Source organism: Salmo salar, chromosome 25 (genome assembly GCF_965601325.2).
Source record: "Salmo salar chromosome 25, fSalSal1, whole genome shotgun sequence".
Taxonomy (NCBI): Eukaryota; Metazoa; Chordata; class Actinopteri; order Salmoniformes; family Salmonidae; genus Salmo; species Salmo salar.
Window position 1 is genome coordinate 15,291,047 of NC_138315.1, and position 25,255 is coordinate 15,316,301.

At 42.4% G+C, this 25,255-nt stretch overlaps 1 protein-coding gene across 2 annotated transcripts in view; it reads left to right on the forward strand.

The window, feature by feature from the left end:
- myo3b (myosin IIIB) overlaps positions 1 to 22,178 on the forward strand; it is a 97,719-nt gene extending 75,541 nt beyond the window's left edge. For both annotated transcript variants that reach the window (XM_014173244.3, XM_082968920.1), the window contains 4 exons: positions 8,678 to 8,778; positions 9,149 to 9,195; positions 9,575 to 9,729; positions 21,587 to 22,178. In XM_014173244.3, coding sequence (XP_014028719.1) covers positions 8,678 to 8,778; positions 9,149 to 9,195; positions 9,575 to 9,707 — 281 coding nt within the window. In that variant the 3' untranslated portion in view covers positions 9,708 to 9,729; positions 21,587 to 22,178. The remainder of the gene's footprint in view (positions 1 to 8,677; positions 8,779 to 9,148; positions 9,196 to 9,574; positions 9,730 to 21,586) is intronic.
- The last annotated feature ends 3,077 nt before the right edge of the window (positions 22,179 to 25,255 follow it).

Sequence of the window (25,255 nt, forward strand, 5' to 3'; positions counted from 1 at the left end):
TTCTCAAATGATGACAGACATGAGTGCTACGGGGAAATAGTCCTTTAGTTCAGTTACTTTTGCTTTCTTGGGTACAGGAATAATGGTGAACATCTTGAAGCAAGTGGCATCAACAGACTGGGATAGGGAGCCAGCCAGCTGCTCTGAGGACGCAGCTAGGGATGCCATCTCTGCCTGCAGCTTTGCGAGGGTTAAAAAGCTTAAATGTCTTACTCACGTCAGCCACGGAGAACAAGAGCTCACAGTCTAGGGGAGCGGTGGTGGCCCGCGTGGGCAGCACTGTGTTTTCCTCGAAGTGGGTGAAGAAGGTGTTTACCTTGTCTGGGAGCAAGACGTCGGTGTCCGCATCGTGGCTTCTTTTCCCTTTATAATGCGTGATTGTCTGGAGTCCCTGCCACATACGTCTCGTGTCTGAGCCTTTGAATTGCCGCTCCACTTTGTCTCTGTACTAACATTTTGCCTGTTTGATTGCCTATGAAGGGTATAACTGGACTGTTTCTACTCCATATTCCCAGTCATCTTGCCATGGTTAAATGCGGTGGTTTGTGTTTTCAGTTTTGCGCGAATGCTGCCATCTATCCACGATTTTTGGTTTGAATAGGTTTGAATAGACAGTGGGAACAACATCCCCTATACACTTCATGATGAACTCAGTCACTGTGTCAGTGTATACGTCAATGTTATTCTCAGAGGTAACCCGGAACATATCCCAGTCCACGTGATCAAAACAATCTTGATGCATGGATTCCAATTGGTCAGACCAGCATTGAACAGTCCTTACCATGGGTACTTCCTGTTTGAGTTTCTGCCTATAGAAAGGGAGGAGCGGGATAGAGGCATGATCTGATTTGCTGAAGGGAGGGCAAGGGAGAGCCTTGTAGCCGTCCCGGGAAGGGAGAGTAGCAATAGTTGAGTGTTTTTGAAGCGAGAGTGGCGCAGGCACTCGTTGATACTTGTTGTTAAAAGTTTTGTAGAGATTTACTAGGATTTGCTTTATTAAAGTCCCCAGCTTGTGGCCTCGGGATATGTGGTTTCCAGTTTGCACAGAGTTCAGTGTAGTTCCTTTAGAGTTGTCGTGGTATCGGCTTGAGGGGGAATATACATGGCTGTGACGATGACCGAAGAGAATTCTCTCGGGAGGTAATGCGGTCGGCATTTGATTTTAAGATATTCTAGGTTGAGTTAACAAAAGGTCTTGAGTTCCTATATGTTACCACAATCACACCATGAGTGGTTAATCATCAAACATACACCTCCGCCTTTCTTTTCCTGGAAAGTTCTTTATTCCTGTCTGTGCGATGTACTGAGAACCCAGCTGGCTGTATGGACGGGCACAGTATATCCGGAGAGAGGCATCATTTTTGTGAAACAGAGTATATTACAGTCTCTGATGTCTCTCTAGTAGGAGATTCTCGACCTGAGCACGTCTACTTTATTGTCCAGTGACTGAACACAAGCCACCCTGTGAAGTTCATCAGAAATTATTTCATCTGTAGTCTAATAAACTGCATGGTTTCCTGAGTCGTAGTGGGAGGCTCACACACCATATCATCACGTGACTCCAAGTTTACTTCCTTATGATGGTTATTATATCAATATTTGCACAAAGGGGTTTCCACTGCCATTTCTCTCATTATTAATTTTAACGACACAAAAGATCCCACTATGTCGAACGAACAAATTATCTGTCAGCATTTATACAATATTTTTTTTGTTTTTTACCTTTATTTAACTAGGCCGGTCAGTTAAGAACAAATTCTTCTTTTCAATGACGGCCTAGGAACAGTGGGTTAACTGCCTTGTTCAGGGGCAGAACGACAGATTTTTACCTTGTCAGCTCGGGGATTCGATCTTGCAACCTTTCGGTTATTAGTCCAACACTCTAACCGCTAGGCTACCTGCAGCCCCAAAATGTATACAATTTTACCGCAACTTCCTGTTTCCATCCCAGCTGGCGTAATTTGTTTTTATACAGTATGACTTTACTCGCATAGAAACTGGATGGAAACATGGTTAGTGACTGACATAACAAGAAAAACCGCTAATGCACAACCAAATTTTGAAATGCACCTTGTGTATTCTACTATTCTAACTCTCAGCATTAAATGGAGACCCCTAACTGAGTTAACCCCCCTGTTGTCAACCTAACACAAATCAAAATGACTTTTGTAATGAGGCTATTTTACAAACTAATGTAACAGTTTTTATTCAACCTTAAAATGAGTAACTCATCCATGGCCACATTTTGAGGTTACTGTAACTATAAAAGTATTATTATGTAATCATAGCAAGTGCGCATGTTCAGCATAGCATGCAAATGTCGCAGGTCTGTGGAGATCTTCACAGAACCTCAAACAGTACTTTTAATGTAATCTCAACTACAATCCAGGTAATTTGGTTGTGCTATTGGATGAAATACAGTGATAACACATTAAGTTGTTGTATAAATACAAAATATCTGGCATTGTATTCCCATTTGAACTTTGTTGTGCTTTTAAATGGTTGAAAGTGCAGTGATAACACATTGGGAATTCAACAAACTTCTGACTGTCTTTCTGAGTGGGTGCAGAAAGGTTGAAATCTCATCGATCAACGTCTCAACCAAAAATTACCCACATTTCCATGATGAAATGATGTGGTTTGTGTCAAAGCTTGACACACAAAAGTGTCAACCTTTGATTTGCAGCATTTTGTCACCAAGAAAGTTCAGCGAGGTGCATCCACCAAACATTCATGTAAACAGAACACTTACAGTATGTAACTTCTCTCCCTGTCTCACCAGCCTGAATATTAATACAATATGAATAATAATTCAAAATGAGTCAAGCAGACGAAAGGCTCTGCGAGCAATGCGGCGATATGATCAGAGTGCTGTTTACGCTCCTCAGTGTGGTAAACAGGCTGGTGCCGAGGATCAGTCAGAGGCTGACTTTATGGTTTATGAAAGCTGAGCTACTTATGTTAACAGGCTTTTTGAAGATTACAGTCCTGGTAAACATACATGTCAGAAGTGAGACAGCGATAAAGAGGAGTCACAACACAGAGACCAATTACCGCTGAGTCTAGAAAGACACTTAACCTGGTCTTTTGATGAGTAGGGAAGAAAAAGGAAGGAAAAAGAGGAAGGCTCAGTACCGTTATTGTTCTGTACCTCGACTCTGCAGATGTAGCATCTTAATTTGAGCCAGTTTGCTACAGCAGGAAAATAATCCTGCAACAACAGAAAATGTTAATTATTATGTGGATTATAATTAATGGACATTTTTTTGTAGGGGTTGATACATTTTTTGTTAGGGCAAACCAAGTCCGACATTTTAAAGTGGAAATTACAAACTTTAGAAGCCTTTTTAAACCTTGAATATACAACAAGTTTGCATTTCCTGCAGTGCAGGAAAGTTCTCAGCAACAAAATAATGAAGATCCTACATCTGTATAGGGAGTACTAGTCTAGTCATTGTGCCTTGATTTGGTTGGCACCCTGAGCTGTGCTGCAGCTGTGAGTGGTCAATGGGAACACGGCATTAGGACATGGAATTACCCAGTTGCAATTTTCTTAAACCCACGTTTACTGATCCATCCCACTTTCCTACCGTCCAACTTGCTCATTACCAGCAACTCTGACACCACTTACCACATGTCCTCCCACTAGCTGTGCAACCACAACGCCCTACTCCCCCCAGTCCTGCCCCTACCCTCACCAACACCACCATATCAACATACATCTGCAAGACAAATGATCCACCCTCTCCGTGTTCCTCAGACAAATACTCTCCCTCCCTCTCTCACTGTCTCTCAACCTTTTGATTTATCTGTCTGTCTCCACCCATCATAGAGGCTGAAATTACAGGTGCGTCGCAGAGGTAGCTGAAATTTGGAGTGGATAGGAAGACTCAACTTAACGGAAGGAAGGAGGACTCCTGTCTGCCACTACCTACCATAATCCTCTTAATGTCAGTGAGAGTAGTTAACAGGATGTACTTCCAAACTACTCATCATCACAATTTCTACAGAATAATCTTTTCAAATGTACCTGTAGTATATGAAGGTATAAGATTATATTGTAACTTTTCTTTTAGTATCGTACAAGTGGCTTGGGTTATTTGGAACGTTTTGTCATGCTAGAACTTTTAAAGGCCCAGTGCAGTCAAAAATGAGATTTTTCCGTGTTTTATATATATTTCCACACTACGAGGTTGGATTAATACTGTATAATAATACTAATGCCCTTTTAGTGTAAAAGCTGTTTGAAAAGACCGCCTAAAATGTCAGCCTGTTTTGGTGGGATGGAGTTTTGGGCAGCCTGGTGACATCATCAGGTGGTAAATTCAACAATAGACCAAAAAGAAAGAGAGTTCCAAACCTCTCTGCCATTAACAGCTCGTTTTCAGTTTTCTCCTCCCAAATCAGACCTTGTCCTAGCAAAATTCTTGCTTGAGAAATTGCTCTTTGCTAAGAAGCTATTTTTGTTTATATTTTACGATTTTGATTTGAAAACAGTCACAGTAAGGTACATAATTGTTACCCAGAAATTATTTGATATTGAGATATCCCGTTTTTTGAAGTTGTTGTCCTTTAGTTGTTGATCTTTAGAAGTGGTTATACGAATGTATATTATCCATCACAGTACATTTCAGTTGCTTGGTTCACTTTGTAGGATGGTTTCTCAATGACTCTCCGACTTCCCCTGTGCAACATACCAACATGTACTCACTGCTCAATCTGGAGGGCTGTAATGATACATTATACAGAGGTCTGACAAATGATTGACTTCCAAAAAACTCTGTGGGATTTTCCCAGCACATGAAGATTTGTTCAGAAGTCAAGCCCCAAATCTGCCGTCAGTGGAAATGATTGATTTCAGTGTGAAAAATTGGAAAATTGGTTGTAAGTAATAACATCCTCTGCCTGCATTAGTTAAAAACAGATGCAGGAAATGCCCTTTGGACCATTATCTGGAAAACCTTGTGATTTTCCTAGTGTGCCTTTATAATTCAAAGCACATGGTTTACCAAATTAAGACATTGGTAATAAATCACAGTAGTCCTGAAAAGCTCTCGAACTCCTATTGAAGTTTGACTAGAGTTAGCTATCTGTTCAGGGACTTTCTGTTAGCAATAAACAATGTGTGTGTGTGTGCGTGCGTGCGTGCGTGCGTGCATGTGAGGGTTTGTGAGGGGAAAAGAGGGGTATGGGCTGCACATGTCTTATTTAGACATCAAAGGACTCCACTGATGATTTTTCATTATAATCCATGCCTTTTGGTGCTTCGGCTCCCTCCATCTGAATAAACAAAGCCCAAGTGGATAACTGGGGTCTGGGAGAAGTCAGGTGATCACAGCAGATGATTCAGGAAGTAAATCGATACATCTCTTTCATTTATTCGGCTAAAATCCCATTTAGCAGCTCTTCGATGTTGTTTCTGAGGAGCATTCTGATTTTCAAGGGATTTAAAACTGGTATTTAGAGATGTGTTACGAATCATCTGAACCTCTTTGAAAATGAAAGAAAGTGCCTATCTAAAAAATTATTCTCATCCTTTTTATCTGGAGATGCAAGCATGTACAAAATGTAAGTCTGTTGCAAACTCTGCTGGAATTTTTTCTTCTTCTGTATTCTCTGATCATTATTCCTCACCGCAAACATCAGACGCTGCCCACTATTATCATATAGCAAGCCTAGTGTGAGCCACTGTCTGACCTCTTCCCGGACCTACCTGGGTCCAAAATGCTCTCGTGCCAGAAGCCCGTTTGGCAGCCTCAGTGTCTGTAAGATATCTGCGGCAACAACATTCCTCTGGGGCTGGCCTGGATCAAATGGCAGTGATTTCCCAAACAGGCGGAGATGGGAAGCCTGACCCTTTCTCTGATCTGCTACACGCTTTAATCGCTGTGGGTCATGCTGGATAAATGGGGATGTTGGAACTGAGAGTTGTGTTTCTGACTCCTAGACTGCACAGACACACAGGGATCCAGCTGTATATCAGAGCAGCCAAGTTACAATCATTCCCTCAGGATGGAGGGTCTAATGTGAATATAGAAAACATCTCACCTCAGACCCCAAACATAAATCTCCCCCATTCAGTCGTGTAGTGCTGTGATGAATCGTTGCTTTGCCATGAACATCTGATGTCCTTAGTTTGTTTGTTTTAAAGGAAAGGGCCATGCCTGACTGAACAGAAGTTGTGAAATAACAAGATTGCATGCCAGCTAACTAGCTATCTCTAGCATAACTACTTAGTTTTTTTTATTTTCTTAACAACATATTTTTTTTGGATAAACAGTTTGTGCTGCTATATAGTTACATTATTCTGCAGTATGATTACATTATGAAACTTTGTTCAAGGACGTCATTATCCTTGATTGAGTGCTTTGATGCGGTTTCAGGGGAATTAGAAATTGCAGGGATGAGACAAGACTGTAACTACTACCAATTGGATACCACGAAATTGGGGAGAGAAAAGGGGTGAAAAAAGATATAAGAAATAGACGTGGTGCGTGCACACACACGCAGGTGGGGCGTGGATGTTCCCCAATGCTGGAAGGGGGGCCCCGAGTGAAAAGGTTTGGGAACCCCTGCCCTAGTGAACGAAGCAATTCTCTATCCTTACTCGGATGCTTTAGCCTTCGGGGCATAGCCAATGAGAGAGAACGAAAAAAGGAAAGAGACAGGCCCGCAACTCTTGGAAAAGAGTGCCAGCCCATTTTGTACGCTCTCTGTTTTACAGTTGGTGCGTTTTTGTCATGGAGAAGTTGTGTGACAAGACAGATTGTTCCTCCCTACGCTCTGTTTTCCTTGGTCCTATGCGCTTTGCAGGACTTCTTTTCCCATTGTTGCACCTTGGAGCCTATGGCTTTTCACGTATTGCCTTCCCTAGAAGGGCGCCCTAGTCGTCATCCAGTACGTGCAGTTCGCATGAACTTGGATTGTAGGAGTGCTCGGGAAAGGGTGTCATGCTCTTCACTCATTGGGCAACCGAGGGTGGGCTGTTCCCTTTTCAATGATATCCTGCCGGATCACGGGGACCATAATATTTATTTACAAAGCGAGGGTGAACGCCTTCGAAGGGGCCTAGAAGTGCTCGCTAGTACAGAGAGCATCCTCTGGTTTTTGGGGCATTTCTCAATCAACTGAGATTGTATGCATCTTGTATTGGGCTTTCCCTTACTTTGTTATGAGGTTTTTCCCCGTTGGGTTGTCTCCGCACCTTTTCGGCACCTCCGAGAGATGTTGATGTTGTGACTACTCTGGCATCGGAGAGCATGTTTTGTGATACGGGAATTGGCCATATACCCACGTGATATATCAAAACTAATAATTGAAAGAGAACTTAAGGTTACTTGCTTAACCCCAGTTTTCTGATATTATGAGTGAGATATCTCACCACATTCCCCTGCTCGCATGAGCGTGAGGAAGAGAAACATGCTTAAGAATAACCAGAGGGCGGGAGAGTGGCTCCTTTAATGGAAGTGAGGGTCTCCCCTCATTCTCCACTCTACCTGTCTGTCTCCAACAGACGCTTTTGATAGGTACTTCCAAGAGAGTAGGCGGTCCTAGCGAACCTCCATGTGAGATATCTCATAATATCAGAGAACCGGGGTTACGCAAGGAACCTTAAGTTTTGTTTTTTAATGAAGGTTAGTTCTCTCCACCCTGTTTATATATCTTTAAACAACAGCATTGGAGAGAAAGTGTGCCCTGACTCTTTGGGACAAGAAGTCTTTCTGACTGCGCCCTGATAAATAAAATATCTACATTAGAAGTGCAGACATATAGAAATGACAGCATCTCCATGGGCATTTTCAAGGTTGTGTGAATTTAGTAAATCTACGCTGGTTTGAATAACATCAAGAAAGCAGAAGGAGCGGAGGAAAAAACTCTTGAGCTTTGATGTGTAGGATTGAGATGTGATGAGGTCTGTTCAAAGTGAGTACAAAGTAGTGTTAAGCTGCAAAAAGTAAATGCAGCTTTAGTCAAGGTTGGGAAGCTGAAGTAACAGGAGATGATGAAGGAATGTCCTGTCTCACCCAAAACGAAGGGTAGAAGATGAAACGCTGTCTGGCATTAAAAATAGATGCTTCGTTGTAAAGGTGTCTGAGTTTTAGAACGTGTTTTTTTTTTTGTCTGAAATCTTGAAACTTGGTCATAGAGTTGTAGAAAATATTTAAATTGTCTTATGTTTGATTAATCAGGTGATTGTGTAAGCTGGGTCATTATCTATTGCAAAAGCCTACCATGTTACATCACCATCTATGGTATTATGAATTATAAATAGTAACAATCATGCGGCTTTGAACATGAAAAGAAAACAACATGAAATTGGCAATGCTACAGTCTTCTGCTTCAAGAAGTGGATCTGAGTTTGAGTCATTGATCTGCTCATGCCATATTGGCATAGTTACCTCTGAGAGCTTGGTTTTCCTCGAGTCCCATAGAGGGGAATAAACCCCATTGACATGACTGTGGGAATATTTGCTTTTCACCTCGTCTTTTACAGCTTTTATGCTTTTTATGCCTTTATGATTTGTTGTGAGGTTTGTTACCTCATTGTGTTTTGTTCCAGTGCAATCTGAATGCATCTCAGTGTGTAGTGGTTATCCATTGGGGCTGTTACCACACTGTTTATCAGTGCGGGAGTGTTGTTGCTGTGCTGTTTCTCAGTGATTTGTCTCTGTTGCAGGTCCAGTGCTTAAGCTGCAGCAGCGAACCCCTCGCCGGCGGGGCCAGCAGCCCAAACTGCTGAACAGCCCTGAAGACAGTCTCTATTACAACCAGCTAAATGTGAGTTCAAAGTGGCGATAAAGTCCTTTGTCTGACTTTGGTTCCAGATGATAATACAATTAAATCTACCTGTGCCAGACCCTCGAGCCCCACCCCCACGCTTCTCTGCCTCTTGTCTTGAACATGTGCTTATGTTCTTTATCTGTTGCTTTCATGTCAGGATGTCTGCCTTCACGGTGAATAATTGATGTGGTTTATCAAAGCTGAGCAAGATGCATGCTTCATCGGGCTCACTTGAGCCCTTTGATCCCCAAAAATTATGCTTCTGATATTATCAGCATCTGCTCGCATTCAACACAAAATCACTTTGAATTAAAAATGAATGACTCTCTGCTCATCTTTTTGACTGTGCTCTTGGCCCTTTCCACAGAGAACTCTGGATTACCAGGGGAGCAAGAGGAAGCCGAGAAAACTTGGGTAAATAACTGCTTTCCTACTTACAGTAACTCTAAACAGAGCAGGCCCTTTGTGGAATAGAAGAATCCAGAAATGGATTTTGTTTTCCAATCATGTAAATGGAGTGCTGAAAATAACAGCTTTTTACAAGCTCCTCTTGTCATTAGAGAGGGCTACATATTAAGGCTTTGTCAGCATGCTAATTTTAATTGTTGATGGTCTGAGTTGTATTTGTAAATGAAAGCCTGGTTTATAGTCTACCAGGTTAACTCCTCACTGCCTTGTCTTTGTTAGATATCATTGCTCTTATTTAAGTGAAATGTTATGCTTTTTCTGGTCAGAGGCATTTTAGAAGAGCAGTCTATTTTCCCTCATACCCTCCCTGTCTTGAACATCACAGCCAAATCAAAGTACTGGATGGAGAGGATGAGTACTACAAATTACTGTCAACGGTGGAATCAATCCCGGAGGAAGACTATTTGACCGGGCCCCCTCCCACCCTGTCAAGAGGGCCACTCGTCAGTCAGAGCTGAGTCTTACAACCCCTGTCAACCGGTACGAGTCAAAGAGCACTAGCCAGACACATACTGAAATAACATTTCCTCCATATGCACCATGTATAACAAGGGCCAGTGATGTACAAGAGACCAGAGTAAATGTCTATTAGTTTAAAATAATGACTAATGATGCTCCCCTTGTATGTGTGTATTTGGATGAACACAAACTCCACAATTAACATTGTTGAATGTAGTTCTGCTACCATGTTTTTATTAGCAGTTCCTTGTACATTGCCACCTCCCCCACACACCTCTCAATTTAGGCAGATATGCTCCAGTAATGTAGGGATTAGTTATGGTGTCGTTCAATCGTCTTCAGGCTTGTTTTTCTATCTGGTTCACACAAGAGACTCATCTCAGGAAAAATATTTGTCTTTCAAAATCCTGACAAATGGTACATGAAAATGACACTGCTGTTTAGTGGCAGAGAAAAATCTATATTAAATCATGGGTTTTTTTTCTATAAAGTTTTATTGTCACTGAACGTTTAACAATTGACCAAGACTCCATTAACAGCAAGCTCGGGCCAAATTAGAGCTCAGACGGAAATCTGGCATGGAACCAGACTCTGAGGACAAGACAGGTGCCCATCATTCTAAGTCAGTTCGGTGTTCATAAAGTTGTAATAATTTAATGGTCACTGAATCAATTCTCTGTTCACTGTGGTATAATAAAGTACGGGTTACAATTCGTCTCCTCGCTGAAAAGCTGCATTGAGAGCATAGAGATATCACGTGAAATGTCAATGTTATACTATGACCATTTTGCAGTGAATTCTTCAATAATGGTTGCAATATATGAGTATCATTATACCAAGGAGTGAGTGGTATATGCTGTGTACTAGAACCGCTAAAACATTTCCTGTCTAAAAGCAGACAGAGAGCTAGTCGTAACTCTGAATTTCACCCAAAGTATAGAAATGTCCTTTTAAGATGTGTCGGAAATGCAGGGCTGGCAAGTTGATCTGTAGTGCTTTTTTCCCCCCTGATTTGCATATCATTTACTGCATCTCCTTTTGTTGACACCCCAGGGCCCAAGCTGAGATTTTGATCTTAATAGGAAGAGTAGGGTGGTATGACTGAAGATCCCTTGTACTCAGCGGGGAAAACATTAGAGCTCTGTCTAGATAGCAGGACCAGCCACAGACAGTACAGGGTTTACTCTGATTTCAGAAGCTTTAGGTGGCCATCGTAGAGAGGAAGACTACGTACCGTAAGGGTCAGAACTAAGTCGAGTTGCATTCAGGTTTTGTGGGATTACCAAACGTTTAACAGTTAGCTTACATGTTGTGTCTTTCTTTCACATTGTGAGACATACTATACTAATATGTACTAATAATGTTATTTATGCCTGCGTAAATATGAAATGAAAGATTATTGGCTATTAATAAGTCAGAATCCAGTCTTGATTAGTGGCAGCTATAGAAAATAGTATATTCTTGTCGGACCAAATTTCAAGTACCAATAAGATCAGCTTAAAAACTGTCAAAGCTAAAAACATACTTTTTGATTCAATTTGTACATTTCTTCTACCAGAGAAGTTACAAATGAGATGCCCTTTGAGATTGAAACTTTGGCTGAATGAAGTATGTCAAACTAAGGGAATGTACAACAGTGTACTACGTCTGAGACTCAATCTCTGATATAATTTGACCACAAATACTGACATTAAAATGAATAGTTGATATTATTTATTAAACTTTTTTTTAAGACATATTAGTACATTGCATTACAATATTTTTGTCACGCCCTGATCTGTTTCACCTGTTCCTGTGATTGTCTCTACCCCCTCCAGGTGTCGCTTATTTTCCCCAGTGTATTTATCCCTGTGTTTCCTGTCTCTCTGTGCCAGTTTGTCTTGTATGTTTAGTCAAGTCAACCAGCGTGTTTTTCCCGTACTTCTTTTGCTATTCTCCTTTTTCTAGTCCTCCCGGTTTTGACCCTTGTCTGTTTCTGGAGTCTGTACCCGCCTGCCTGACCATTCTGCCTGCCTTGACCACGAGCCTGTCTGCCACTCTGTACCTCCTGGACTCTGATCTGGTTTTGACCTTTTTGCCTGTCCACGACCATTCTCTTGCCTACGCCTTTGGATTATTAAACATTGTAAGACTCCAACCATTTGCCCCCTGTGTCTGCATTTGGGTCTCGCCTTGTGCCTTGATAGTACGAACTGGCCATGACAGACCCAGCAGACTTGGACCAGCTCCGCCACGCTGTCTCCCTGCAGGGAGCCACCATTAGGAGACATGAGGAGTTGGCACAGGGCCTTTTGGAAGGGCTCAGGTCCTTGACAGAACGCCACGACCATGGGTTAAAGGCTATTATGGAGCAAATCAGGGAGTTAGCTCAGAGGCTGCCTGCCTCCTCTGAAAAACTCCAATCACCCAGTCATTTTACCCTATCTGGTGAGTTTGTACAGCCTATCCCGGGTCCCCGAGAACCCCGCTTACCTCCTCCGGAGCGATATTTGGGGAATCCTGGTACCTACCGGGTTTTCTTTCTCAGTGCTCGCTTATTTTTGAGCTACAGCCTTCTTCGTTTCCTTCAGACAGATTGAAGATAGCGTATATTATTATGCTAATGTCGGGAAGTTTGCTCTCCTGGGCTACGGCAGTTTGGGAGCAACAATCTGCCATTTGTGGTCATCTGGAGGAATTCATGGCAGAAGTGAGAAAGGTATTTGAGTCTCCGGATTCCGGGAGAATGATGGCCAGTAAACTGCTTGACTTATGTCAAAACTCCCATAGTGTGGCAGACTACGTGGTTGATTTTCGCATGTTGGCCGCCGAGAGTGCCTGGAATCTGGAGTCTCTTTTCAATACTTTTTTGCGCGGATTATCTGAGGCGGTAAAGGATGAGCTAGCTGCTCGGGAATTGCCGATGGATCTCGACTCCCTTATCGCCCTTACCATTCAAATTGATGGACATCTAAGGGAACGGAAGAGTGAAAGGAGGTCTGGGGCCGTCCGTCCGTCTGCATCTCATGCTGGCGCAGGGTTTTTCTTTGTGGAGAAGAAGGACAAGACCCTGCGTCCATGCATTGACAACCGGGGACTTAATGACATTACTATCAAGAATCGTTACCCCAGACCTCTCCTCTCCTCGGCGTTTGAACCTCTCCAGGGGGCCACCATATTTTCCAAGTTGTACCTTCTTAAATGCCTACCACCTGGTTCAGATACGCAAGGGGGATGAGTGGAAGACCGCCTTCAACACAGCCAGTAGACATTATGAGTACCAGGTCAAGCCATTTGGACTCATCAGCGCCCCCACTGTTTTCCAGGCTTTGGTCAATGATGTGCTTCGGGACATGCTAAACCGGTTTGTGTACCTTGACGACATTCAGTTTTTTTCCCGATCTGCACAAGAACATGTTCTTAATGTCAGACAGTTCCTTAAGCTCCTCCTGGAGAACCAACTGTTCGTGAAAGCCGAGAAGTGTGAATTCCACCGCTCTATAATAACCTTTCTGGGATATGTCATTGCTGAGGGCAATGTTCAGATGAATCCTGGAAAGGTGAAAGCAGTGGTGGATTGGCCTCAACCAACGCCCAGGGTGCAGTTGCAATGGTTTCTTGGGTTTGCAAACTTCTACTGCCGTTTCATTCGGGACTACAGCACACTGGCGGCCCCCCTCGGCACTCACCTCTCCCAAGCTACCGTTCAAATAGTCTCCAGCTGTCGACAAAGCCTTTGTGGACCTGAAGCATTGGTTCACAACAGCACCCATCCTCATCCATCCGGACCCCTCGCGCAATTTGTGGTGGAAGTGGATGCTTCAGATGTTGGAGTGGGGGTCATCCTGTCCCAACAATCTGCCCAGGACCAGAAGCTTCATCCCTGTGCCTTCCTGTCCCATCATCTCAATCCTGCTGAAAGGAACTACAATGTTGTCAACCGAGAACTCCTGGTGGTGAAGATGGCGTTGGAAGAGTGGAGGCACTGGCTGGAAGGAGCAGAACAGCCATTCCTGGTCCTGACCGACCATAAAAACTTGGAATATCTCCATACAGCTAAGCGCCTCAACTCCAGGCAGGCCCGGTGGGCCCTCCTGTTCACCAGATTTAACTTCACCATCTCCTACCGCCCAGGGTCAAAGAATGTGAAGCTGATGCCCTCTCCTGCCTATACAGTTCCTCTGCCACACCCTCGACCTCTGAAACCATTCTCCCTACCTCATGCCTTGCTGCCACTGCGGATTGGGGTATTGAGAACCTGGTCCGCGAGGGACGACGCTCCCAGCCTGGACCTGAAGGGGGCCCGGCTAACTGGCTGCTTGTCCCTAATCCTGTCCGGTCCCGGGTCCTGGAATGGGCTCATTCCTCCAGGCTGACCTGTCATCCAGGGTCCCGTCCTACACTAGCCTTCCTCCAATAACGTTTCTGGTGGCCCACAATGGTTCCTGACGTCTCTGCCTTTGTCGCAGTATGCACAGTGTGTGCTCAGAACAAGACTCCACGGCAAGCTCCTTCTGGCTTCCTTCAGTCACTACCGGTCCCTCATCGTCCCTGGTCTCATATATCTCTGGACTTTGTCACTGGGCTCCCTCCGTCTGATGGCAACACTGTCAATCTGACGGTAGTCGATTGGTTCTCCAAGACCGCCCATTTCATCCCTCTCCCCAAACTACCTTCGGCCAAGGAGACGGCCCAGCTTATGGTGCAGCATGTCTTCCGGATCCTTGGACTCCCGGATGACATGGTCTCCGATCGGGGTCCTCAGTTCTCATTTCAATTCTGGAAGGCATTCTGCAACCTTATTGGGTCGTCGGCCAGCCTGTCATCCGGATTCCATCCCCAAACTAACGATCAGTTGGAGCGAGCCAACCAAGACCTGGGGGGGAGGGTACTGTCACGCCCTGATCTGTTTCACCTGTTCCTGTGATTGTCTCCACCCCCTCTAGGCGTCGCTTATTTTCCACAGTATATTTATCCCTGTGTTTTCTGTCTCTCTGTGCCAGTTCGTCAAGTCAAGTCAACCAGCGTGTTTTTCCCGTACTCCTTTTGCTTTTCTCCTTTTTCTAGTCCTCCCGGTTTTGACCCTTGTCTGTTTCTGGAGTCTGTACCCACCTGCCTGACCATTCTGCCTACCTTGACCACGAGCCTGTCTGCCACTCTGTACCTCCTGGACTCTGATCTGGTTTTGACCTTTTTGCCTGTCCACGACCATTCTCTTGCCTACCCCTTTGGATTAAATTCTAAGACTCCAACCATCTGCCTCCTGTGTCTGCATCTGGGTCTCGCCTTGTGCCTTGATAATTTTACATTTCAACACTGCGCTGAAAGTATTTCATATGGAAATTGCAAGAAATATACCCCAAGAATCATTGGCCTCAGTATAATGGGGCTTTGTCGATTGTGCAGTTAGTTCAAAAGCACTTCACCTCCGGTTGTGCAGCGACGGATCCAGCAGTAATTATAATACTAGTTGTGCATTACCCCCTTACTTGGGATATTTCGTTCCTCTGAAGACCGGCTGAAATAGGTCACCACAGCACCCAATAGAGCGTCTTAAAAGTACACTGAATCAATTAAGTGTGATCGTGCTCCCTTGATTATTTTGGCCCTGTTTAACCATGGAGATGAATTTCAAATAGGCTTACTAGTTTTAATAACAAGGTTGGACTGTGGTAACATATGGTGCTGTAAGTGGGTGTTACTTTCCCTCTTTCTCTCTGCCAAATGAAGTCCCTGGCTGATTGTCTGCCTGAGCATATGAGCGGAGGTGGCTGTGGATGTAACAAGCTTGGGTACTTGATTATGTGTCATATGGTAAACGATGTTACACCGTTTGTTCTTAGCTTAGAATATGCCTGCCAAAGTAGCCAGATCGGCAAAGTAGCCGTGGTGGTGTTGGACGGACAGGTGGACACCAACCAGACAGAGCAGGCCTGTGTGTGTGTGTGTGTGTGTGTGTGTGTGTGTGTGTGTGTGTGTGTGTGTGTGTGTGTGTGTGTGTGTGTGTGTGTGTGTGTGTGTGTGTGTGTGTGTGTGTGTGTGTGTGTGTGTGTGTGTGTGTGTGTGTGTGTGTGTGTGTGTGTGTGTGTGTGTGTGTGTGTGTGTGTGTGTGTGTGTGTGTCAGGTAAAGGCTTGAGGTCTGCCACCTGTTTTGTTTATTACCTCTTCATAAAACCCAGTTCCCTTTTGTTTTCCCTCATTAAATCTGTCTGCATCTGGTGGAACAGAGGATTCCTTTAATGTGGTTAACATTACCACTGATGTTATTCTTGCCATTTTAACTATTTGCTCCAAACACAGGGCTCCTGAGTGGCACAGGGGTCTAAGACACTGCATCTCAGTGCTAGATGCGTCACTACAAACCCTGTTTCGATTCCAGGCTGTATCACAACCGGCTGTGATTGGGAGTCCCATAGGGCGGTGCACAATTGTCCCAGCGTCGTCCGAGTTAGGGTTTGGCTGGGGTAGGCCGTCATTGTAAATAACAATTTGTTCTTAACTGACTTGCCTAATTAAATAAAGTCTCATACTACCACCACCTATCTGATATCTCAAGCTACAGCCTTTACAAATTATGAAAAGCAGGCACATTTACCTTTTCTCCTAATAGTGATGTCTTACTAATAGTGATGTCTTACTTCAAAGAGCGAACACGATTAAGCCAACATTGTCCTGTTTCTATATCCTTTGAGTTCAAAGGGAGAGTTTTTGAATATCAATGTTTCTTCAGCCGTCTTTGCAGACACACTCTGTTTTAATTAAGTTTATGTGCTTTTGATATACAGATGTTTAGCTTTGCATTAAAGAATTTCAACAGGGGCCCAAGTAGACATATGGTAATAATTTGAATATGATCATACATTTCTATCTTAAGTTACGGCTTATGTCAGGGCTTTTAATTTGTCGTTTTTGTGTGTTTTTTTTGTTGTGATATTGTTTTCTTCTACTTTGGTGGGGTGCATTGTGGGCTCAACAGGTGCGTTAAAGTCTTACCTTACTCTATGATGCTCTTAGCAAGCTAATGATTGAAGAAATGGGCAGGCATGAATGTCAAACAGATGTCAGATGTGTTGAGGGTTCTGTGCAAAAAAACATTCCCTGAAGAGTGTATTAATAAAGAAACCGGTTGAGCCAGGGAGAGAGAATACAGAGTAAAGAGGGAGAGAGGGAAGAAGGAGATAAAAGAGTCTGTTGAGTACGCACATCAAAGGCCTCTTAATGACAAGGGATGCCATTAGGGTTACAGTGGCTTTTGTTTCAGCTTCCTCACACCTGCAATTTGTTGAGGGCATTCTATGCACAGTTGAGATGCTCACATTTGCATGAATAGAAAATGCATGAATAGAAAATGTGTGCACGATGGGATAGAGAGGACCTTTCCTGGAAAGTTTTCCCCTGAAATTTGGGTAGCTAATGACCGATTCTCCTCAGAAGACTTTTATTTGAGAAACGTGCCCTCTACATTTGTACCCGTATGCAGGTTGAAAATGGCAGATTTTGGCACTGATAAGCGCCTAAATTGGAAAGCAGTGGCTATACAGTAACATGCTATACATGATGTCAGAGCTCAAGCTCTCCGTTTCACAGCCCTGTATGGGTTTTGACTGACAGCCGTTGTTAACTTGAGAGCCATCCTCCTGCTAATTGGGCAACTTTTGCAAATGTTTTGTTGTCTTAGTTGGGGAATTGCTGTACATTTTGAGGACTATAAGTATTTTAAAACATGAGACGTTGAGGATTATAATAAATACCGCTTTGATGTCATATAAGCGATCCAAACACGTCCAAACGTTCACTTCACATTTCCATATCATAAAACTCATGTAATACAGTGTCAACATTTATGATCATTATGTTTGATGTACAGTTACAAGATGACATGGCGTTATACCCTGGGTTGTCCTGAACAGAATGAGCCTGTTTGTTGTAATGTGAAGAAAAGTTGCTGCGGACCACGCATCTGAATGCACTCATGACTCCATTCTATGCGCACCAAAATCTGCTTCTCTGAATTGCCTTGTGAAAGCCTAACAATGTAAAATCATATTTTATCATTTAGCTAGTCATGTTGGCAAAAGGAACAAGCTTTCAAATTATGCCCCACCTGACCCAGATTGCGGGTTATAATGGACTGTTTTGCTTAAACAACAACAGTAATTGAGGTAAAGGCGGGGATGCAGGGCTGTTAAAAACAACTACAAGTGTGCTTGCTCTAGTTCCTCAACGGCACAGCTAGGAGAGCCCCCCAAAAAGCATCTTATAGTTGAAGACTCTTCTTTGAGTCATAAAAGTGTATTGAAATAACTTAGGAAATGTGCACACTTTGGAGAGTTGTGTGGCCACTTGGAAACCCCAGTTAGACCTCTCACTCAAACCCTTATCATTTTTTTTTTTGTCTTATGTTGCACCTACCCCAAATTATCCAATATTCTTATCATGTTATTGGATGTATGTAGAGTATTTACAGTTTTCGTTACTAACAAGTGCAGCAAAAAGTACAGTACATGTAAAATGCACATAAAATCAACAGTGTAATGTTTGGAATCAGTCTTGTTTCGGGTGAGCTGTTGTGTCCTCACCTTTAGTCTAATAATTTTCCCATAATCTCCACTGTTTAATTGCAACCATGGTTATGCATATGATTTTTATATTTCTTCTGTAATTAACATTTAAATTTAGTCCTATCCATATAGGCCAATTCTCACGAGTGTAAGGGGCTTTAAGCTAGCAATGGAATCTACAAAACAGCGTGAGGAAACAACATTCATCCTGTATCCTACAAAAGGTGTTTACCTAAAAAGTTGTTGTGTTGGAATGGGGCTTGACAAATCAGAGCATGAAATTCTGATTAGCCTCTCTCAGTTTGTGGACTGAACGGGGCACAAGCAGACTTGGCATGGCCAAAGGTGTAACCTGTTTTGTTTTGCCTCGGCACTGCTCGTCCAGATGGTGTGACCAGCTGCCATAGAATAAACGCTTGGCGGGAAACAGTGTGAGAATCACTGCAGCCTTGTTGTAGTTTGGGAGGCAAAATGGGGAAATCTGTCTTTCTGCCACCGCCAAGAGGAAAAGGATCATATCACCTGGTGCTTCATGAAATAACCTAATTTTACTGTAGATCACATTCTCATCAGATGCATCCATGACTTGACTGGTTGAAATGTAGGCTTTTATAAGAATAAATGTCCACTTCTTATGACACAAGATATAGTATAACACATATACAGTACCAGTCAAAGGTTTGGAAAAACCTACTCATTCCAGGGTTTTTCTTTATTTTTTATATTTTCTACATTGTAGAGTTATTTTGAAGACATCAAAACGGTGAAATAACACATATGTAATCATGTAGTAACCAAAAAAAGTGTTAAACAAATAAAAATATATTTTATATTTCAGATTCTTCAAAGTAGCCACCCTTTGCCTTGATGACAGCTTTGCACACTCTGGCATTCTCTCAACCAGCTTCACCTGGAATGCTTTTCCAACAGTCTTGAAGGAGTTCCTACATATCCTGGGCACTTGTTGGCTGCTTTTCCTTCACTCTGCGGTCCAACTCATCCCAAACCATCTCAACTGGGTTGAAGTCGGGTGATTGTGGAGGCCAGGTCTGATGCAGCGCTCCATCACTCTCCTTTTTGGTCAAATAGCCCTTACACAGCCTGGAGGTGTGTTGTGTCATTGTCCTGTTGAAAAACAAGTGATAGTCTTACTAAGCACAAATTAGATGGGATGTTGTATCGCTGCAGAATGCTGTGGTAGCCATGCTGGTTAAGTGTGCCTTGAATTCTAAATAAATTACAGACAGTGTCACCAGCAAAGCATAACACCTCCTCCTCCATGCTTCATGGTGGGAACTACACAAGCGGAGATCATCTGTTCGCCTACTCTGCATCTCACAAAGACACGGCGGTTGGATCCAGAAATCTCAAATTTGGACTCATCAGACTAAAGGACAGATTTCCACCGGTCTAATGTCCATTGTTCGTGTTTCTTGGTCCAAGCAAGTCTCTTCTTCTTACTGGTGTCCTTTAGTAGTGGTTTCTTTACAGCAATTTGACCATGAATGCCTGATTCGCGCAGTCTCCTCTGAACAGTTGATTTTAAGATGTGTATGTTACTTGAACTCTGTGAAGCATTTATTTGGGCTGCAATTTCTGAGACTGGTAACTCTAATGAACTTATCCTCTGCAGCAGAGGTAACTCTGGGTCTTCCTTTCCTGTGGCGGTCCTCATGAGAGCCAGTTTCATCATAGCGCTTGATGTTTTTTGTGACTGCACTTGAAGAAACTTTATAAGTTCTTGAAATGTTCCGTTTTGGCTGACCTTCATGTCTTAAAATGATGATTAACTGTCATTTCTCTTTGCTTATTTGAGCTGTTCTTGCCTTATTATGGACTTGGTCCTTTACCAAATAGGGGTTTCTTTTGTATACCACCCCTACCGTGTCACAACACAACTGGCTCAAATGCATTAAGAAGGAAAGAAATTTCACAAATTAACTTTTAACAAGGCACACCTGTTAATTGAAATGCATTCCAGGTGACTACCTCATGAAGCTGGTTCAGAGAATGCCAAGAGTGTGCAAAGCTGTCATCAAGGCAAAGGGTGGCTACTTTGAAGAATCTCAAATATAAAATTTATTTTGATTTGTTTAACACTTTTTTTGCTTACTACATGATTCCATATGTGTTATTTCATAGTTTTGATGTCTTCACTAGCATTCTACAATGTAGAAAATAGTAACAATACAGAAATAACCTTGAATGAGTAGGTGTGTCCAAACATTTGGCTGGTATTGTATATAAGTAACAACAAGTTAGACAAGCTAGTCTTTCTACATGTTGTATTGGCTTGACCACATGCCAATGTGCTCATATCTGAGTAGTGACAACTTTCACATGCAGTAAGTTAGTCTGCAAGATGTGCTCTTGTCCCTGGCTGGCATATCACTCAGCCTAATTGCCTCCTGATATGATATCTCTGTTCCTCATCTTTCCTGGCAGATCAGGCTGTGACCCTGAGAATTATTATGGGAGGGCTGGATTACCACACACAGGGTGGGCTGAGTAGGTGAAATGACCTGTCCCGCCTTCCTTGACCTCGGGCCAGCCTGCACATTGCCATGGCTTTGCTTTTGAAAATGTGGAGATCCTCTGCTTCATAAGTTGGGGGAGAAACAAGAGTTGTATCGCATTGCAGGGCAAATCTTGAATATTAGTGAGACCAAAGTTGGAGCTCTTCGATGTTGGGGGCTGTGAACAATGGCAGCTTTCTGTCAGAGAGCAACTTCAAAGGTCTGCTGAGTGACTGCTCTGAGTTATACTTTGTTGTAGATCACTGAGGAAATTCACAGATGTTTTCTCATAGGAGACGCCATTATAGCGGCTCAAGTATCCAGTAGCCTCGAGCTCCTCTCTCTTGCTCTCTCCCTCTCAGCCCCCCTCTCTCTGCCTCTCTCATGTCTCTCGTGTGAGACAGATGTGGAACCTGTTTTCTCTCCAACTGTCCAGAGAATATGAATAGTTAAAAAGGGGTTCATGTTGTGGCATTAACCCCCAACTTCCTCACAGCTGCAGTTCTAACTGTCAATGTGTTCAATGCTATAAGACCGGATGCAACTACACTTTCACTTACGCCACATATTCGCGATTTTGGAGGGAATACTTGTTCCTGAAATGTGAAACATGCCCTATGAATACAAGTGAATATTCAAAAACGTTGTATATAGATGGAATAAGCCATTGTGCCTAGAAATGACCCCTCTGTCCTCTGTTGAAAAAGCATTTCAGTGTTTCATTTCCATGTCTTAATTCTCTGGACTTGAAGTCAACTATGTTCAAGTAATACAAAGGGAATTTATGACATATTGTAAACTGGCTTGGTCTCTCTTTTACAGATTGCCTTCTTTAAACCTGACGTCAACCAAAAAGAGCTGTATATTTTGTCAGAGCTGAATTGTACTGTATATTGTAATGACCGTGGATTATTTATTTTCCTGTAAGTGGATGTGAAAGCTGTTCTTTTCTTAAGGGATTGTGTGTTTACGTCTCTGCATTTTGATTAGCAATATGAATTGCCCCCAAAAAAGTGATTGTGAAGGCCATGATCAATATTCTTCATTGATGTCACTTATCCAAAAACATGAAATTGATATAAAAGTGTAAATAGCATGGTTTATCATACAACTCATGCTAAATCATTTACCTTAAGTCACCTTTAGTGTAATGGCTGGCTTTAATTGCTGTTATTTTTTCAATGTATTCCACTCTATACAGTATAATGTCAAATATCAGTTTATTGTAAACTTGTAATTCACCCCCATGTGGAATCAGTTGTAGCCAGTAGTACTTGCAGATTGGCATTTTTTGGTGAACTCACTGCATACTGATTTTACATGTACATGTTCTCACTTTCTTTCTTTGTATCAACATTGTTTTGTACCATTCTAATAAAGTGATTAAAACAAATTAAAGATACTCACAACAATACTCAAAGCTTTGCCTTTTGTTCGAACTGTCCGTAGGCCTACCACACAGGCATCTACCCAGGTCACATGTACAGTACAAGATGCATTCATCGTTATAAACCATTTTTATGCCAGAAATGTATGTTTTTAGACTATATAGAATATCAAACTATATGAATATTTGAATTTTAGTTGGTTGTAAATGTAGTACACTAATGGAATTCATATGAAAACAATAATGCACTTTCTCTTCCTCAAGCCATGTTCTAACTTTATATTAGCAAACACCACTTCTATGGCAGTCTCTCTTGTATTCATATAGTTTAGTGGATTAGTGGTGAGATTATTCTTGGAAAATGAAGATTGCTGTGTACTAAGTTATGCAGCAACAATGTGCATAGGAAATGACATCCTTATTGACATGTTGTGTAACTTGGTCTTCATTGACCATAGTTGTAAATACGATTCATTTAGGCATCAGGCCTTAACTCATTTCAGCTATTCAGTGTAGCTTCCCCACTCTTGCAAGCAAGCAGCCTATGGCTTTGCAGAGAAACAGGGTTTCTGCGTGGCCCAACAGGACTCCCCCTTTCCCCCATGACTGTGTGTAGAGCCGTGGGAGAGGACCGGAACATTAATCCCTTCAAAGGAACAGATCTAATTCTAAATCAGCTGCTCCAAAGTATTTGAGAGGACAGTGATTGTTTCTGCAGGGAAGCCTGATAATGATCACTGTGTTGATATAGAAGAAAACTTCCATTGCTCTACAGTTGAAGTTGTCTAGACTACAACAGTTTTACAAAAGTTTTGAAATTATTTTCAGTGATGTATTTTTTGTTACTTAATGAGATGGTTTATAATTCTTATTAGAAAATACATTCCTTTATAACAACAAAAACCTTAGTTTCTTTCTTTGTTTTATTTCATCTATTTACAAACACTTTCTGTCATTCTGAAGGCACTAAGGTCTTACATGCTTAGGTTGTTGCGACCTGGTCTCAGAGCATTTCGTAGTATTACATACGTAAATCTGAGACACTCCCAATAAGGTCTTATATAGTGATGTTGCTGCAACCTGCTCTCAGAGCATTTTGTATTATTCTGTACATAAATCCGAGACACTCCATTTAATATGATATGTTACGGTTCGTATGTTTACATAAGACAGATGGTTATAAGGCAAAGGTCTAGAAACCCAAAGGTTGCAAGTTAGAATCTCATCACGGACAACTTTTGCATTTAGCTAATTAGCAACTAGGGGAAAGCAACTTTTCAACTACTTACTACTTTTTAACTACTTTGCAACTACTTACCATGTTAACTAACCCAAACCCTAAACTTAACCCTTCACCTAACACTAACCTTAACCCTTTTAGCTAACCCTAACCTCAACCCTTTAACCTAACTCCTAAACTTAACCCTAACGCCTAAAACCTAGCGTAGTTAAAATATCGTAACATATCATACATTTTGCAAATTCGTTACAAATTGTATGTTTTTCAGATTCGTAACATATAACGCGTTTTTCAAATTCGTAACATATAACGCGTTTTGCAAATTCATAACATATCATACGTTTTGTAAAATCGTTACATATTGTATGTTTTTCAAATTCGTAACATATAACTCATTTTGCATATTTGTAACATAACTCGTTTTGCAAATTCATAACATATAATACGAATTGTAATTCATAACATATCATACGAAATGGGATATGGACATCCACAAATGAATACATACCATATGAAATGCAACATATCAAACTACACTGAACATAAATATAAAACGCTACATGCAACAATTTCAAAGATTTTACTGAGTTACAGTTTATATAAGGAAATCAGTCAATTTAAATGAATTCATTAGGCCCTAATCTATGGATTTCACATGACTGGGAATACAGATATGCATCTGTTGGTCACATAACTTTTTTTAAAGGTATGAGCGTGGATCAGAAAACCAGTCAGTATGTGGTGTGACCACCATTTGCCCCATGCAGCATGACACATGTCCTTCGCGTAGAGTTGATTAGGCTGTTGATTGTGGCCTGTGGAATGTTGTACTACTCCTCTTCAATGGCTGTGCGAAGTTGCTGATATTAGCGGGAACTGGAACACACTGTCGTACACGTCAATCCAGAGCATCCCAAACATGCTCAATGGGTGTCATGTCTTGTGAGTATGCAGGCCATGGAAGAACTGGGGCATTTTCAGCTTCCAGGAATTTGTACAGATCCTTGCGACATGGGGCTGTGCAATATCATGCTGAAACATAAGGTGATGGCGGTGGATGAATTCCTCGACAATGGGCCTCAGGATCTCATCATGGTATCTCTGTGCATTCAAATTGCCATTGATAAAATGCAATTGTCTTCGTTGCCCTTAGCTTATGCCTGTCCATACCATAACCCCACTGCCATACCATAACCCCACTGCCACCAACATCAACGCTGTCTGCCATCTGCCTGGTAGAGGTGAGGATTTTCCTACTGAAGTCGGTTACGATGACGAACTGCAATCAGAACAAGACCCTGGTGAGGACGACGAGCATGCAGATGAGCTTCCCTGAGACCGTTTCTGACAGTTTGTGCAGAAGTTATTTGTTTGTGCAAACCCACAGTTTCATCAGCTGTTCGGGTGGCTGGTCTCAGACGATCCCGCAGGTGAAGAAGCCGGATGTGGAGGTCCTGGGCTGGCGTGGTTACACATGGTCTGCGGTTGTGAGACCGGTTGTACTGCCAAATTCTCTAAATCGACGTTGAAGGCGGCTTCTGGTATAGAAATGAACATTCAATTCTCTGGCAACAGCTCCGGTGGACATTCCTGCAGTCAGCATGCTAAATGCACGCTCGCTCCTAACATGAGACTACTGTAGCATTGTGTTAAGTGACAAAACTGCACATTTTAGAGTGGCATTTTGCTTGTCCCCAACACAATGTGCACATGTGTAATGATCATGCTGTTTAATCAGCTTCTTGATATGCCACACCTGTCAGGTGGATGGATTATCTTGGCTAAAGAGAAATGCTCACTAACAGGGATGTAAACAAATTTGTGCACAAAATTTGAGTGAAATAAGCTTCATGTGCATCTGAGA